The 15342-nt window shown below is 48.0% G+C and overlaps 1 protein-coding gene across 1 annotated transcript; it reads right to left on the bottom strand.

Annotated features, from left to right (window-relative positions):
- Nucleotides 1–1253: 1253 nt before the first annotated feature.
- On the bottom strand, nt 1254–14677 carry ETV4 (ETS variant transcription factor 4). The gene is made up of 11 exons (XM_054176695.1): nt 14633–14677; nt 14461–14542; nt 14231–14278; nt 11617–11670; nt 7985–8108; nt 6888–7117; nt 4665–4739; nt 4511–4579; nt 3991–4163; nt 2859–2960; nt 1254–2242 (listed from the first exon to the last, which is right to left on the bottom strand). Exons 1-11 carry the CDS (start codon nt 14675–14677, stop codon nt 2027–2029), a joined length of 1218 nt encoding a protein of 405 aa, XP_054032670.1. The 3' UTR covers nt 1254–2026.
- Nucleotides 14678–15342: the final 665 nt, after the last annotated feature.

The raw sequence follows: 15342 nt of genomic DNA, 5'->3' as shown, positions 1-15342 counted from the left end.
TGTCCCCTGGCTTCCTATCTTCAGAGTTAAATAGAACTAGAAAGTTTCTGAGTTTGAAGCTGTGGGGTTTTTTATGGCATTAGAGAAGGTTGTCCTGCTGATTACTTTTCCAGGCACACAAACTTTTCCTTCCACAAACTCTGCAGATGTATCTGTTACTATTTTCTATGAAAATTTGCACTTGACTTTGAAAGGTCAGATGAAGATGTGGGATGTGGACAGTGGAAGTCCCAGCTGTACAGCACCTTGAGATATTTCTGCTTGAAATTAATTTTGGTTTTACATCTCCAGTGTAGCCTTTTTCTCATTTGTGGTAGGGGAAAATGCATCAACAGAGAGGATTTTCTTTAAGTGACTTCTTTGGTGTGTGTTTCTTTCCTTGGTAGTGTTTTTCAGTAATATCCTTTAATTTGCAGAGACTTTCCCCTGTCCCCCTCAGCTGCTTGCTTTGGGAATGCCCCCATCCAAAACCAGCCTGCGGAAGGAGGAGATGGGTATGGCAAGCTCAGAAGGTAGAAAGGAGCAGCCAGGGGCTGAATGAAGATGCACTGTCCAAAGACATAGACCAATTTATTAAAGATACTGTTTTTACACTCATAAATAGTAAAGGCAGCTTATAGTAATGGGTGAGTTCCCCACCACCCTCACTTCTGGGACACCAAAGGAAGTGTGCTAGCTGCCAAGGGAGCAGGGCAAAGCAGGAGGGGCTGCCAGAACACCAAGTCTCTGGACCACACAGGGCATGCACAGGCATCGGCAGAGCAGGCTGCTCTCAATATCTGGCCTCTCCTCAGGCAGGGAGAGCTCATGCCTCGGGCCAAGGGTGGGAGGGTTGGCATTAGCCATGCAGGGGAGAGTCAACAGAGGAAATCAGACTTTCACTCAGCAGGTACAGAATTTCCTCTCCAGCCTGCCACATTGGTTTGAGCTGCTGGTTGAAAATGTTAACTATTGTAGAAAAGCAGTCAAAGTCTAGTTAAGTTGCACTGGGCTGCAGAGGTGGCTGTAGAGAGAGCTGCCTTTCCCTCAACCATGCAGGTAGCAGGGGAGGTTAAGGCTAAATTCAGATATCAAGAACCATATATAGTTTAGATAATTCTGTAAAGCATTTCCTTAACACACCTCCACCAGGTTCTATTCTTGCCTCAGATCATTTTCTAGTGAAGCCCAGAATGGGAACATTAAAGTGCCTGACAGGTCTTGAGATCCCAAGGGTGTTGAAGAAGCTGTTCAGTGCAGAAAAGCCACACTACTATGACCTACTGGCTCAGGCCTTGCTCCCTCCTGCAATCCTCCTTCCTCAAGGGGATAATTGCTTTGACCTGTGTCCCAGATCAATGCAGTCAGGCAGCTCTCCTAAATTATGTCTTGGGCCATGTACTCCAGGACTGCTCTAATCCTGGCCCATCCCTCCAGCTACCCTGCTCAGACAGAATGCCTAAATACCAGATGTCTCTGGCACACTGTTACAAACAGGAGATAGGACAGGAGCATGCACATACAAGTATTCCCTGTTCACAGGGAAGGTGGATGATCTGTGGCCACTGTTCCAGCAGTTCTGGGAATAAGGCACAACTGGCCTTGCAGAGGTGGTCCATGTGGGTTAGAGGCATCCCTTGCTGAGAGCAGGCTGCACAGAGGTTCAGTACATGTGTTGGAGAAATGGAGCCAGCAGCAGCATTGTAGCATCCTCACACCTGGACAAAAGCCCAGTAGGACAGCATGTCCATCGCCACAGAGGGGGACTGGGACAGGCCCATCTGTGGTGACTGGAGGCAGCATTGCCTGATGTGCTGCTGGAGCTGCAGCAGTGGTGCCCAGATGTCTGCATTGCTGAGAACAAGTCCTACCCTTATCACAAGCACATGCAAGCCTTGTCAACTGTCAGGTGATTATCCAGATGTGTACCTGAGCACTTCTGATCAGAGCAGTCAGCTGTAGTTCAGTGCTGCTCTAGGCTGTCCTGGATCAATGCTTGCCCTGAGCAGACTCAGCAGAGTCCAGGCACAGTCTGCTCCCAGCACTGCTAGTACATGTAGCCTTTGCTGTAAAGCTGTGGAGGAAGGCTCCTGGGGTCCATCTGGTAAGTGGCACTCTCATCCAGGTGAGAAAGAGGCACTGTGTCCTCCTCGCTGAGCTGGCAGTCGGGGTCTGCCCTCGGCGCCAGCCGCTCGGGGCAGGCCAGGGAGAACAAGGCCTGGGGCTCGCAGACGAACTTGTACACGTAACGCTCACCGGCCACCTGCAGGAAGAGGGGAGAGGAGTGCTGCAGCCACATGAGCACCACCGGGCCTTGCTGCAGCCTGCAAAAGCATCTGCTGCTCTAGCCCTGAGACACGTCTGAGCTGTAAACTACTTGAGCTGTCCTCCTGTTGCTGTACTGCCCTGCTTTTCCCTGGAACCACTCCTGGGAAATGGGATGCTGCCAGCTGACTCTTTGACCAGGTAGCAACAGCATCAACGGTCCCTGACCAACCTCTACTGTGAAATAATCACGGTGAACTTTTCCAGAGCCCTGGACTTGGAAGAGACTGCCCCTGCCCCATAGTACCAGCTCCCAGGTAGCCTTTCTCTCACCAACAGCAAGTCTGGACTGATTACATACTCTTGCATAAATTCCTACTCTCCTGTCTGCAGACATAAACATAAAAAGAAAGAAAGAGATCACAATTCCTTTTGGTTTAGATTCAGCTCCTTTACAGCTTCCTCGTGTTACTGCTGCAAAGAGCAGGTATGGGGAAAGCAATCTCAGGAGGCCTGGCTCACTCAAGTACATTCTGCACCTGTAAGACTTCCTGTCTCAAACAAGAGAAGCATCACCACAGGCATAAAAAACTCCATCTGCTTTACAAACTGACCTTCTGCATGATGCCTTTCTCATAATAGTAGCGAAGAGAGCGGCTCAGCTTGTCATAGTTCATGGCTGGACGGTTCTTTTGGATGCCCCACAGCCTGGCCACCTGTAGAATGAAGCATTGAAGTATGAATGCCTGTGAACCCAACCCAAGGGCAAAGCAGCATTCTCCAGCCCATTCTCTTCTGAGGAATGGTGCCACAACGTACAGACACCGTGCTGAAGCAACAAACCCAAGCAGTAGTACAGCTTTTCAGCAGAGTAGAACCTAAGCTGCAGCACCTCTGTCACAGACAGGCCTTCTCCTTGCCTCTGCAGAGCTCATTTGCTGTCACTTCTCACTCTGCAGTACTCAGAGCTTGAGGATGCTAAAGGACTGCTTCATTCTTTGCTCCACTTTATCTTCAAGGATCACACATCTGCCAGGAGTCCGAGTATGAGGGAACCTCCCTCTTCCTATTACATGCTTTTCATCTCTCTGTGATGCAGAAGTCTGTTGTAAGCAGATGCCAGCCCACCAAAACAACTCCTCTGTGCCACAACTGCTGGTAAAGGTTTGATGTATAGCCAGAACAGTGCTAAATGGAGCTCTACGTGGAGCAAGATAAGAACTGGACTTACAGACATGTCAAGGAATATTGTCAAGTGTCACTGGGGTTTTTGGAGTAGGGCAGCATTAGAAATTACACCTTAGTTATGTCATTTTGCTATCAAAATGGATTCAGTCTAGGACATACTTTCTTCTAGATTTTTATGAAAGCTTCTACAATCAGTAGGGTTCAAAACTCCAGACCTCACTGTCAGCCTCAAGCAATGAGTATGACAAGACAGCACAGGTCACGGCCAGCTTGAGTGTGAAGCAGGGAAGAGGATAAATGGAGGCAGTGGGTAATGTGACTCTGTGGGAAATGTGCTCTGATGAGACTTTACACTTGCAAGCAGCCTTTCTTAAACCTGATATTTGTGCCACCCAAGTGTTTTGACCTCTTCTAAAACTTTGACTTGATGCAGGGTCTAGCAAGTACCACTGGCAGGCAGGAGCCTTCACAGGACAGAGGAAAATCCGCTTGGGACTTTGTGGCCTCAGAAACAGTGACTGCTCCTTCTGAGCCTGTAGAGAAGCTAAATGGTTTCACCTCTTCTGGCTCAATGAGCTTGAACTCCATCCCTCTACCAGTCCAGGCAATGAAGTGGGAATTGGTCGGATTGTCCAATAAAGCCACAAGGAATTGCCAGAGCTGGAGAGATCCTCGTCTCTGGTATGGAGGCCCTTCCCGGTACCCTCCAGCTTCTTGTTTGATGTCTTCTGCTGACAAGAAGAAACAAGGCAACAGTGCAAAAACAGTTGCAAAAGAAGACCACATTTCATAAGTTTACCTGGAATGTTTCAGTTCACATAAAACCAAGCAGCCAGTTCACCAGTAGCTCTTCCAAGAGGAGCTCTCATGAACCTCACAGTTATGCCTTTTATGCTAGAGGGCTGTTTGCTGCTAAAAGACCATAAGAAATAGGATACCAAAAAGCTAGACATGAACCACAGCTAAGACATCCCCAAGAACACAGTGCAACAAACTATGCAGACAGTGCTCAAGTGGCTAGCAGAGGTTCTGGATAACCTCATTTTACACTCAACCTCTGAACCCTTCGTTCTCCCACCTTCACATTTTTCTGGAACAACACAGATGTCATCAGTAAAGGACCTCAGCTGTTTCTCATAGCTGCAGCCTGGAAGGGAACAACACAGGCAGTCATAAAAAAGGACAGGAATGTGCTAGAGGGCTAAGCAGGGAGGAGTCGCTGAGATTCTTACCTAATGTATCTTCTGTATTGGAATGGCTTGGATAACTCTCAACATTTATGTACATGGAAGGACATCCAGGAACATCTACAGAACAATTAACAAACTCATGGAATCAAAAGTTACAGGAGTTAGAATGGTCTTGCTCTCCAGAGGTGAATGCAGCTGTCTAACTAATGTCCACTTAGGGCTCCCTAAAGGGTTAGCGGCAGACTGAGAACTTTTTAGGTCTCCCACCCTAACTTTGTCTTCATGCTTCCAGTCATGAATTAAACTCAAACTTTTGTGGTCCCATCACAGGGCATCCCCAAGAGGAGCCAGGATAGCAAAGCAATTGCCTGTGCACCACTCAGTACAGAATCTTGGATAGCAGGCTCTTTTTGTGTGACAGCTCTCCCTCAGGTTAAGCTCGCCAGGTGCTGTGCGCCTGTTTGCACAGGGCAGAAGGCATTGTGGCTTTCTAGGGGGACTGTGACGGAGAGCAGCAGCATCTGAATGTTTACTACAGACCGGATCTCACAAATGTCACAGCAGGTGCCTGGCATCTCCCTGGCTTTCTCACAGGATAGCGCACTCTCACAAACAGTTGAGAAACACAAAGAAGAAAACAGCCTGAGTTTAGAAACAAGCATATCTTCCGTTCTCTCTGTGCAGCCTGGGAACTGCAGCTTCTATCTTTTCTATCTTGTGTTTTCTGAATCTTCCTTCCACAGTTGCAATGGAAACTGTACCTGGAAGCTTTGGAAATATTTCTCTCCCGTTTCCTTACATCCCTGTGTTCAGCCCTTGCTTTCAGCAGATGTTCTGCTGATGCTAAGGGCAGAAGGGTTCTCTGAGCTGACAGGCTGTGCGTTATGACAGTCACAAACTACTCACAAAAAGCATTCTTTTGGCTTTGCACATTTGTTTTCTCCAACTGCACCCAATGAAACGAACATCAGCACAGTCAACAGCAGTGGATTCTACACCCTTACAGAAGCCTTTTCTGTATTTGTTTCTGCTGAGGAAACAATTCAGAATGGCCACTAAAATATCTGAATAGTGAGAAGAAACATTCCTCCTAGAAGAGAACGTTGTGATGTCAGAGGAGCAAGTCTTTGGACAGGTCTGCTGAAAAAATAAGATCTATGCCTTGGGGAAAAATGAGAGGATTTGCTGGCATCTAGAGAATTTTTTCTCTTGTGATGCTCTGGAATCCCTATCTGCTGAGTGCCCCTTTCCATGGGAAGTAGCAGGTGGAGGTTGACATGAGATGCTGAGCAGCACACTTGACCAAGTCAGCCCAGACTTCACTCTCTGCTCATGCTTGTCCTTGGGGTTGGCCAGTTTATTTCTAGCCACCCAAGTCTCTTGGACCATTTTGATATTAGACTTTCAGAACTGTTTTGTCAGAACAAAGCTGGTTTATCCTGCACAGTAAGCTCCAAAATGGGGCATCAGTGCCCTCTGTGACCTGGAGCAGTGAGATTCTGGTAGGTGGCAGCTGCTGGTGAGAGGTCCCAGCAGCAAGAGCTGACCCCCACCAGCTGAGCGAGAAGAGCTCTGTCTTGTCTCCATTTTGTGAATGAAATATTTCAGGGCAAGGGCACAGGGCCAGCACTGTAAGGGGCAGCTCAGGGTTGCGCAGGGCAGACCCTGCACCCAGAGCAGTTTTCCTCTTGCTGGCGCTTGAAGGTCCCTTTCTGCTGCAGGGATCTGAGATGGTTTTTCTGTCTCCAGGTTAATTGAGTCCTTCCTTTCTGCTGCCATTTGCAGAACATTTCCTGTATAATTTCTTCTTTCCCTTTCTTCAACCTACCAGTTCACACATCCTCATGAAGACAAGAACGCCCTGTGATACTGGGAACAACCTTTTTCTATTTCTGATGGTGTAAGTTGGTTAATTACAAACCTTGAGTCTCCCCCAAGACTATGTATACCCCCTGGAAAAAAACAGCACACCTTCAATCTAGTCTGATGGGGTTTAACATCACTGTCTAGGTCCTGTATCTTGTTAGCTTTCCATTATCTACCATAAAGCCCTTCTCAGACCATGATACAGATGGTGAACGTCCCAGCCTTCTCTTGGATGCAGTTAACAGACAGAAGTCTTTGCACTGCCTGCTGCACAGCCGGTTTCCCAAACCACACATGCTCCTGAGGATGAAGTAGTACCACTTCAAAGCCAAAAGACCCACAGTGGTGGATGTTCACCCAGGAGCTTGCTCACTCCCACTGAAGCCTAGCTCTGCCCACCTGAATCATACATGTAGTCCACCTGCTCCTGCTTGATCACTGCAGCTCCTGGGTACTGGTGCCTTGCTTGCTCATACTGTGGGTCATGGCACTCCTGTTTGAATCCCTGAGGAGGGTACTGGAGGCAGGACTTGGACATCTGGTGCTGGTAGGCAGGGGGGTCTTCCTGGGCCATGCTCTGGGAGGAGAGGAAAGAAGGGCCGATCCCCACAGCTGGCTGGTACAAAGAGCTAGAAGAGGGAAGAGGACACAGGCTGGCTGCTTTCTTGGCTTTCTGATCTTGGCCACTGATGCAGGACTAGGCTGAGGGCCAGAAAGATCTTTGTCTTGAGCCTGTTACTAGGGCTGTAGAAGCTACATATGTAGGGACCCCAAGGAAAGATGTTTTCAAGGGCAGTTACACAGCTCATCATTCCTAGAATCTGGCAGTCTTAAGGTTATAGACTTCTTCAGCAGTGGTGGGTCCTATGTACTTTGGGTGGGGAAATGCTGTTATTGCTGGAAACTGAGCACTGTGACTGTATCAGGGTTCCTGGGCTGGGGGACTTGATTCCAACTTTTCTGGGGTGTTCATAGGCACTTGGGCAGTCAAACAGATATTGGAGCATTACAGTTCTCTGAGGACTTGTGGCAGCATGTGGAAAGAACATTCCCCAGGTGGAGATGCTACCCTCTGTGCAGCTCCCTAGGCCCAGTACAAACTCCTTCCTTTCTGACCACTGGTTCCCCCCATGCACAATAACCCTTGAAGCAGGGAACTGGAGGTGTCTGTACTGAGGAAGCCATACATCAGCAAGCAGCTAGGGACAGATATTTGAGAAGCATAAGACAGAAGTCAAGACTGCTCTCAGCATCAGGACAGCTGAAGAACAGCACAAGTGAAAAGAGACAAGACCAGATCTGCTCCATGCAGGTCTGAGCTCTAGTGCAATAAATGCTGGCCTGAACAGCTGCCAGGAGCTGCCCCAGGCGTTAATTTGTGTGGCAGCACTGCCCTTGGCCAGCAGGCAGAGGCTGCTGCCCTAACACTTTGTTACCGGACAGCATAGCAGCCTTGCTCCTGTCCCATCCCATCCCCCTGCCCTGGGAGCCGTTACCTGCCATAAAGGCCCTGCTGGCCATTGTGGTACTGGAAGGGCTGCTTGTGGATGCAGGACAGCACGGGGTCCGAGGAGGGACTCTCTGGCTCCTTTTTAACCTTAGCAGGACTGTGAAAAGCTACTGTGGGAGAGAAAGGAAAGGTCGAGCTGACACACGTGTTTATGGAGAGATACTTTCAGTCAGTTGTCCTTGTCTGGCTTGCTCCAAGAGAAACAGCGCTCTGGTATGCACAGCTGTTCCCTGGAGGCCCCTGAGCTCTGTCTTTGGTTCAGTTAGGTCTGTGTGATACATCAGCCTTAGACAAGCAAATCTAACAGTTATGATATTCCAGAGCACTTTGGAAAGGATTTGGAATGGGTATTTCCTAAGATATTCAGGGCTAGGAGAAACATTTTCTACTGTGTCCTAAGGGGGAACAGGCACATACTCTTATTTTCCAACACTTGGAAGCAAAGTTTTGATTTGCACCATGCAAAATGCATTTCCACTGGCACTCCAGGTGAGCATCCTGTGAGACAGGACAGCATAGTGCTGAGGTCAGTGGTAACCCACTTCCAGCATGGCACACTGGGGATTTCCTGACAGCATCATTTGTCCTGTAGGACAAAAAATGTAAATGGTTTGTAGTCACAGCTACAAAGCCTGAAGGTTTTCTGTGAGAAAACAGTGTTAGAGGTACTGCATGCAGGCTCTCACTAGGCTAAGTTGCTCACAGACACCTTAGGCAAGTAATGTGTTCAGAAGCACCTAACCAGTTTAGAGAGCTAAAATTATTATTCCAAAGGAATGGCATCAATGCCAGGGCAGAGTACAAACCAGAAATCTGACTTCCAAGTCTTTGAATTCACTGTAATATATCTCAAAGTTTGGAGAGCAGCTCCCAGTCCTCTCAGTAGCTTCCCTTTGAAACCTCTACCTTAAGAAATGGTATCAGCACTCAGGAAAGAGGCCAGGCCTTTCTACAGCATACCGGGACTCCTGGGCAGGAGGTGCTGCGCTGGCACTCAGCAGCTACCCATACAATTCCCAAATGAAGGTTTCCATTGTTGAATCTCTTCTGTGCTAATAGTCCAAGGTGGCTGAATGTAGCACTGGGGCCTCTCATACCTGTGCTGCTTACCCAGAACAGCAGTGGCAGCCCAGGAAAAAAGTAAAAAGGTTCCTTTTCATTTTCAGTGTGCTGCTCTGTGGTCATGGCCTGATGCAGATGAGGAGGGATATTTCTGGGCTGGTTAGAATTTAATGAATAACAAATGTGGTTTGCAGTTTACAGCACCAGGAAGTAGGATGTGGCTATTGTTACTTCTTATGCTTAATTAAATCCAGCAAGAGCATAACTTCCTTCAGTAGCTCCTCAGGAAAACCTTATCCTGGCTGAAAACCTTATCCTTTGGCCTCTACTGCTGCCGTTAGGAGGTCACTGGCACTTAGAAAGGAAAGAAAAGTAACTGCCAAAAGGTACACAGGTTTGTTTTCCAACAAGGGGAAGATCTGCCCTCCAAATGGAAACTGTAGGCTTGTAGTAAGGCTGGCTCCAGTCCTTCTTCATGAGCTTACTCCCAATGTTTCAAGCTGACATGATGCTGCTTACAAAGCCTAACGTGTCCAGAGCTGTGATTACAATCTTAAGGATGGAAAGTAACATCCTGAGCCCCTATTTTTGCTGAGTTTATTTCAGGGCTGATTTGAACTGCGTAACACCGGTTACCCTCAAGCCAGTTTTCCTTCACATGAAGGACTAATTGTCCTTTGGGAAGGACTGAGTGCCCTGTCAAAAGGGCTGGAGAAAGGGCTGCTACTGTCTCTCTTAGCACAAGCCATTAGGGCTATTTTATATTGTGAACATCCTTCCCTAAAATTACCCAAACCTGAATCCTTTTACCTTCCTTTGGTTTCAGCCTACAACAGAAAAGTCCAGGCTTACATTTTACATTACACCAGCACCCAAAGGGATCCAAACAGCTTGACACAATCAATATAAATAAATAAATCTGTGAGATACCAGGGCCTTATACCGTTTCTGGCTCCTCTTCCTTCAGGGAGGCCTGGCTCCCACAGCCAATGCTAGGACTGCCATCAAGCATAGTCGAGGGGCCTGTTCACAGCCAGCTCTTGGCACAGCCCCAGCTGAGCCAGCAGGCCTGCCCCACACCTGGGATGGATTCAGTATCCTGAGCATGACACTCCTGCATCTGTACAAATGCCCCCAGAAAGCTTTTGAAAGAGAAAAGGGCCTTTCTATGCCTGGGGCATCCATTTCCCTTTTGTCTGCAGCAGCTGGAGTAAATCCAGAGAACCCATCTGAACATGCCGAGGCATCAGCTGAGTCTCGAGCAGGGCAGGTAATTGCTCTGTCCTGGACACAGAACTCCACTGAAATTTCAAGCAGCTAGATGCACTAAAGCAGTCAATTCTTTCTGGCCTCTCGTAGCTGGAACAGGCTATTGCATTACAAATGACTCATTCATTCACTCAGTGAAATATGGGACCAGCCCTCTCCTCAGTTCTAGGTCAGTAAGAGGAAGAAACAAGATCTACGACTCAGAGCAAGCCCAGCTATGCTGCAGGGCCAAGTCCAGGGAAAACAGGTAGACAAAAACAAGCAGCAAAAGTGCTTCATTTTAATTTTCATGAGGAAAACTGTCCTGGGCAGAGAGGGGCATGAGCATACCAAAGCTTACTGCCTCAGATTTAAATGGACATTGCTGCTCTTGTTGGCAGCCAACGTGCCTGTGCTCAGGGAGTGGCAAGGAAGCTTCTGGGAGCCCTGCTGTGCCTGTCAGAAGTCAAGCTGTGGTTCCCATGGCTGCTTGCAGCACAGCTACTCATCATCCTCTGTATTCGCTTCAGGCAGGCAGCCTTAGCCCAGCATCAGCTTCTTGTGGCACACTGTGAGGAGCAGCTGAGCAGGCCAGATGCTGGAAGAGCAGGAGGAGTTGCACGGACATTGTGTGGAAGGTTCCTATAGGTACAGTTGTACCTGTGCCGCATCCGGCAGCTCTGTAAGGGGAAGTGCTTTGGCCAGCTCTCAGAGCAAACATCTGTGGTGCAGTTTGTGGCCTCCTCTGCAAACAGGTGCAGTCTGTTCAGTGGACAGTTCCTAAGAGCAGAGCAGGCAAGCTAGTGAGCATCTCTTCAGGGATACAATGCCCTCAAGCTGTGCAGACAGCAGACAGTGCCATCGTCTCACAGAGGCCATGCTGGCACCAGATGATCAACCAGAGGCCACGAGGGGAGCAGAGTCCCAAAAAACACCTGCAGGATACAGCAGCCATAATTCCATGTACAGCCAAATTTCTTTTGCTTTCAGAGGAGCAACAGAACAAATTGATTGTCACATACATTTTCTCATCAGCTAAGGAATGCTAAATTACACATAGACCAACTAGAATACACATCTGCTGAAACTGCTCAGCATAAGGGACTATGGAAGTCACCATCACAGAAAGATACTTTTGCATTGCCCAAATGTGGACACTTAGCCTCTTTTTGCTTTCTTCTTCTTCCCTACCCCCCACCCCGTCACAACAGCACAGAACCAAACCCAGGATGTTGCATTCATGTATGTGTTTGGGTTAAGTGCGTTCTGCCCTTCCCTGAGATGTGTGATTGTCCCCACGCTACTTACAGTTTTCTGAATGAAAGTCAGGCACAAATTGCTCATCACTGTCTGGAACCTGAGCTGCCGAGGGAGGAAGGGAGGGAAGGAAGGACAGAGTGGGTAGGAGAGGGAAGAGAGAGAGAGAATTAGAGTTGGCACTTTGTGTGGTATAATTAACAGTAAGGCAGAAATAAGTCTGTGCAGGAAAGATCTCTACTGGGATGCACTTTAGTGACTAAAGATAGTTTCCCTTTGGATTACTGAATACTCTTCTGCCTGTAGATTTAGCCATTTAATAGTCTGCCAGTTTCTTTCTCCCTTGCCCTAGAAATAGGACAGTACCACATTTATTAGCTCAGGATTCACAGGTTTCCTTAGAAACAGCATGCAGAGGTTTTTAAGCATTTAGCATAGGAAAAACAACTACCAACTGATAAATTTGGAAAGGCTATGCCAAAGTGATGAGCAGAACAGGAAACTTCAATGTTTTCAGTAGCTCCAGCAGCAGTGGATAGCTCAGCATGACTCGAATTGGCTACAACCTCTAACAGTTACTTTTGTGTTCCTTTTACTGCAGGGAAGGGAGAGCTTGCAGCAGATTGTTATTTCACAAAATCTCTTGCTACTTTATCCTCCTGCTAGGAGTTTTTGTAATTGCAGAGTGGTCAAAAGATTGCATTCTCTCAGCTCTAAAGCAAAGGTGATGTAGTCAAAGTAAATGGAGATGAGGAATGAAAGTCTGCTAATTGTAAACCTTTGGGAATAACACTGTGTCAACAACAGGCAGCAGATTAGAATGGAACTGCAATCACTGTCCCTTAAAACAATCCATGTGACATCAAACTGGAAATACAAATGACAAAAGATGGAAACAAACAAACAAACAAATCTACAAAATAAATGTTATGAATTATCTTTTAAAAGCAACACTGTAACAGGAGAAGTAGGAAGGATCACGTTTTATGAACTGAGTGTGGATTTCAGACTACTGCCTTGACAGGGGTGGCAATCTTGCTAAGACAACTGCGTACTAAAACAGACCACAGAAAGATGTGAAATGAAGGGCATGGCTGGAGTGAGATCAGGTATCATCACTGTCCAGACAGCTACAGTCTTGTATTTGGAGGCTAAAGTGCCAGTTTCCAAAAGGGAAAAAAAAACAACCACAAAACCAAAACAAAAAACCCTCAACAAGCACTTTTTAATATTCATTGTCTACTTCATTGTAGCTGCAATACAGACAGGCACTTTCTTGTTCTTCCCAAACCAGCATTTCTACTTAAAATAACTAGGATAGCTAATCAGACATTGAAAGCCCAACCCCAGGCTTATTTCAGTCACTCCAACAGCATGCATCAACACGTGCCTCACATCTCCCACACAGCTTTCAAGATCTGGAGCACCGTAACTAAAACTTCCTGGCTAAAGATACACAAAGAAGTGCTTTTCTCTCCTACTTGTAGTCAGCACAACCACCATTACCTGTGAGACTTTTCTCCAAAGAAGATTTTTTGCATTCAGAAAAAAAAATAAGTAAGTGAATTTAAATCATTCTGTACAGTTCTGCCAGCTTCACATCACTTCATTCTAACAGATCCTGACAAAGATGGCACTGAGGAAAACTTCAGATTGAAAGTCTACCATAATTCAATGCTGAGCTAAACTTCTCTTCTCGGCAGCTCAGTGTTTTTGAAGATGTAAGAGGAACTGGTCTCCAGCATGTGTGGACATCCAGCAAGTCTATTAGATGACCAGATATTAACACCTATTTTCTGCTCCGAGGTAAGTTGAGTGAGTGTTTAATCCTGGAGCAGCCTCCAGGCAATTCCTTTTGTATCCTCACAATCCTCACACTCCTGATCAGTGACGTTTCAGCTTGAAATGCACATGAAATATTTGATTTTTTTTTACCCTTAATCTTACTTGGCTAACACCTTTTTGGTGGCTTAACAAGAGAAAGAACTGTTTGACAGAGTTGTGCTTCACTTGTGGCAATATCAGGGGAAATAACCCTGCTTAAGATGCCATGCATATTTTTATATTCTTAAATATGTATTAAGCATCTATTATCAGAGTAAGTAGTTTTCTATTTGTCAGGAGTCTGTATTTGAGGATGTTTTGAATATTCTAGAAAATGGATAATTTGTAGTACTGGAATTAGAACAAATTCACCACACTGTTTAAAACTAGTTTCACTTGGAATTAATGGGACTCCATGAGATTTGAAATTGCTCTTCCTCGAAGTCAAAGGGCAAAACAATGTAGGCAGTAATGGAACAGTGTTTAAATGCCAGTAAGGTCACTTCAAATAATTATCTTAGAAAGGAAACATAAATAGTTAAGAGGAGCACTTGTTCTGCAGATTAGAAGAATAGTTTGCTTATAAAAAGCACCAAGGTTCTGGCAACCAATAAAGATAAGTGGCAAATTAGCATAAAATCGATGCAGCTACAAGTAGCCTGTAACAAAACTCCCAACTCCATTCATAGCAAACACCCAGCACAGCAGCGCGGTTCAGGGACACGAACAAAACACTGAATGCTTGCAGCCAGGTAAAGAAAGCGAAGGAGCAGCTCAACAATCAAAGGACAAACAACTGAAAGACGAACATAGTCAAAGAGAGCAAGAGAAAGGAGCCTACCTTCCGTCAGCCAAGTTTCCTGGAACTGGCTCAAGTCCTGGAAGAGGTCTGCAAGAAAAGTGAGAGGGTTCCTCAGTGGAGCTCTGGGGAGGGACGGCGGGATGCTCCAGCGACAGATACCGGGCGGAACAAGGAGGTGTGGGGCGAAAGGCGCAGGGGGAGGACCTGGTCCCTGCCCAGCGGCCTTTCCTGTCTCCATCCATCTCCCTCACCCCCCAGCTGCCCTTTACCTTCAGAGTGTTGCGCCGGCTGCAAGCCCGAGTCCCCAGCTCCCTTCCTGGAGCCCAGCACAGCTCCGGCAGCCGGAGCCGTCTGGCTTGAAGGCTGCTGCGGAAGGAGTAGATCAACGCGAGTTACCCCCGGGAGCGGACTCCGTCCCAGAGCCCCCCGCCCGGCACTCACCCGCGGGAGGGTGAACGGCACCTGCTGATCTGGGTACCCCTTCATCTCACCGACCGTGCGTTACCTCCGCGGACGCGGGGATGTCGGCACTAGGCGCACACCTGCGGAAGGCACAGAGAGAGCTTCGCGGCGGGCCGAGACGGCTCTCACAGGAAGGGAAGCGAAGCGAAGCACCAGCGGAGCGGCAATCCCGCCGCGGCTTCCGAAACTTGGAAGACGAGGCGGGACCGAGCCCCACCCCTCGGCAGGTCCTGTTCTGTCGCAGTTCGTGAGTCCCGTTCGCGGCCCCAGAGCCTTGCCTTGCCTCCCCCTTCCTTCCCTTCCCTTCCCCTCCCCTGCCCTCCCCTCACACCCGTCCGGGCCCAGTAACGGCCTCCCATTGGCGCAGCGCTGCGCGCACAAACCCAGCTCACGCGCGCTCCTTTGTTTCACCGAATTTGTGAATGAGGCTCTGGGCTAGGGTGCGCCCACCAATCCCAGCTCGATCTGGCTCCTTCCCGGTGGAAGTGGGCGTAGCTTTAGCTTTCAGAGCCAATCAGATCGCAGCACCGTGGCATTCATTCAGAAGTTGAGCTCCCATTCACTAAATGGGAGTTCATTCACGAGGGGAAGCTGCGGGCTCAGCCCGGCTCCCCGAGAGGTGGCACCCGGCCGTGCCGGCCTCTTCCCACGCGCGCTTCAGCCTTTAGGCCTAGGTCTCTGCTGAGAAA

Source organism: Dryobates pubescens, chromosome 36 (genome assembly GCF_014839835.1).
Source record: "Dryobates pubescens isolate bDryPub1 chromosome 36, bDryPub1.pri, whole genome shotgun sequence".
Classification (NCBI taxonomy): domain Eukaryota; kingdom Metazoa; phylum Chordata; class Aves; order Piciformes; family Picidae; genus Dryobates; species Dryobates pubescens.
Note: the sequence above shows the minus strand (reverse complement) of the source record. Positions and strands in the feature narration are given on the sequence as shown.

Coding starts and splice junctions, on each gene's coding strand:
- ETV4 (XM_054176695.1), bottom strand. CDS start 14,677: ATGAAGGGGTACCCAGATCAGCAGGTGCCGTTCACCCTCCCGCGG. Junction 8,109..11,616: donor TGACTTTCATTCAGAAAACT/GTAAGTAGCGTG, acceptor TCTCTCCCACAG/TAGCTTTTCACAGTCCTGCT. Junction 4,580..4,664: donor CAATACAGAAGATACATTAG/GTAAGAATCTCA, acceptor GTTCCCTTCCAG/GCTGCAGCTATGAGAAACAG.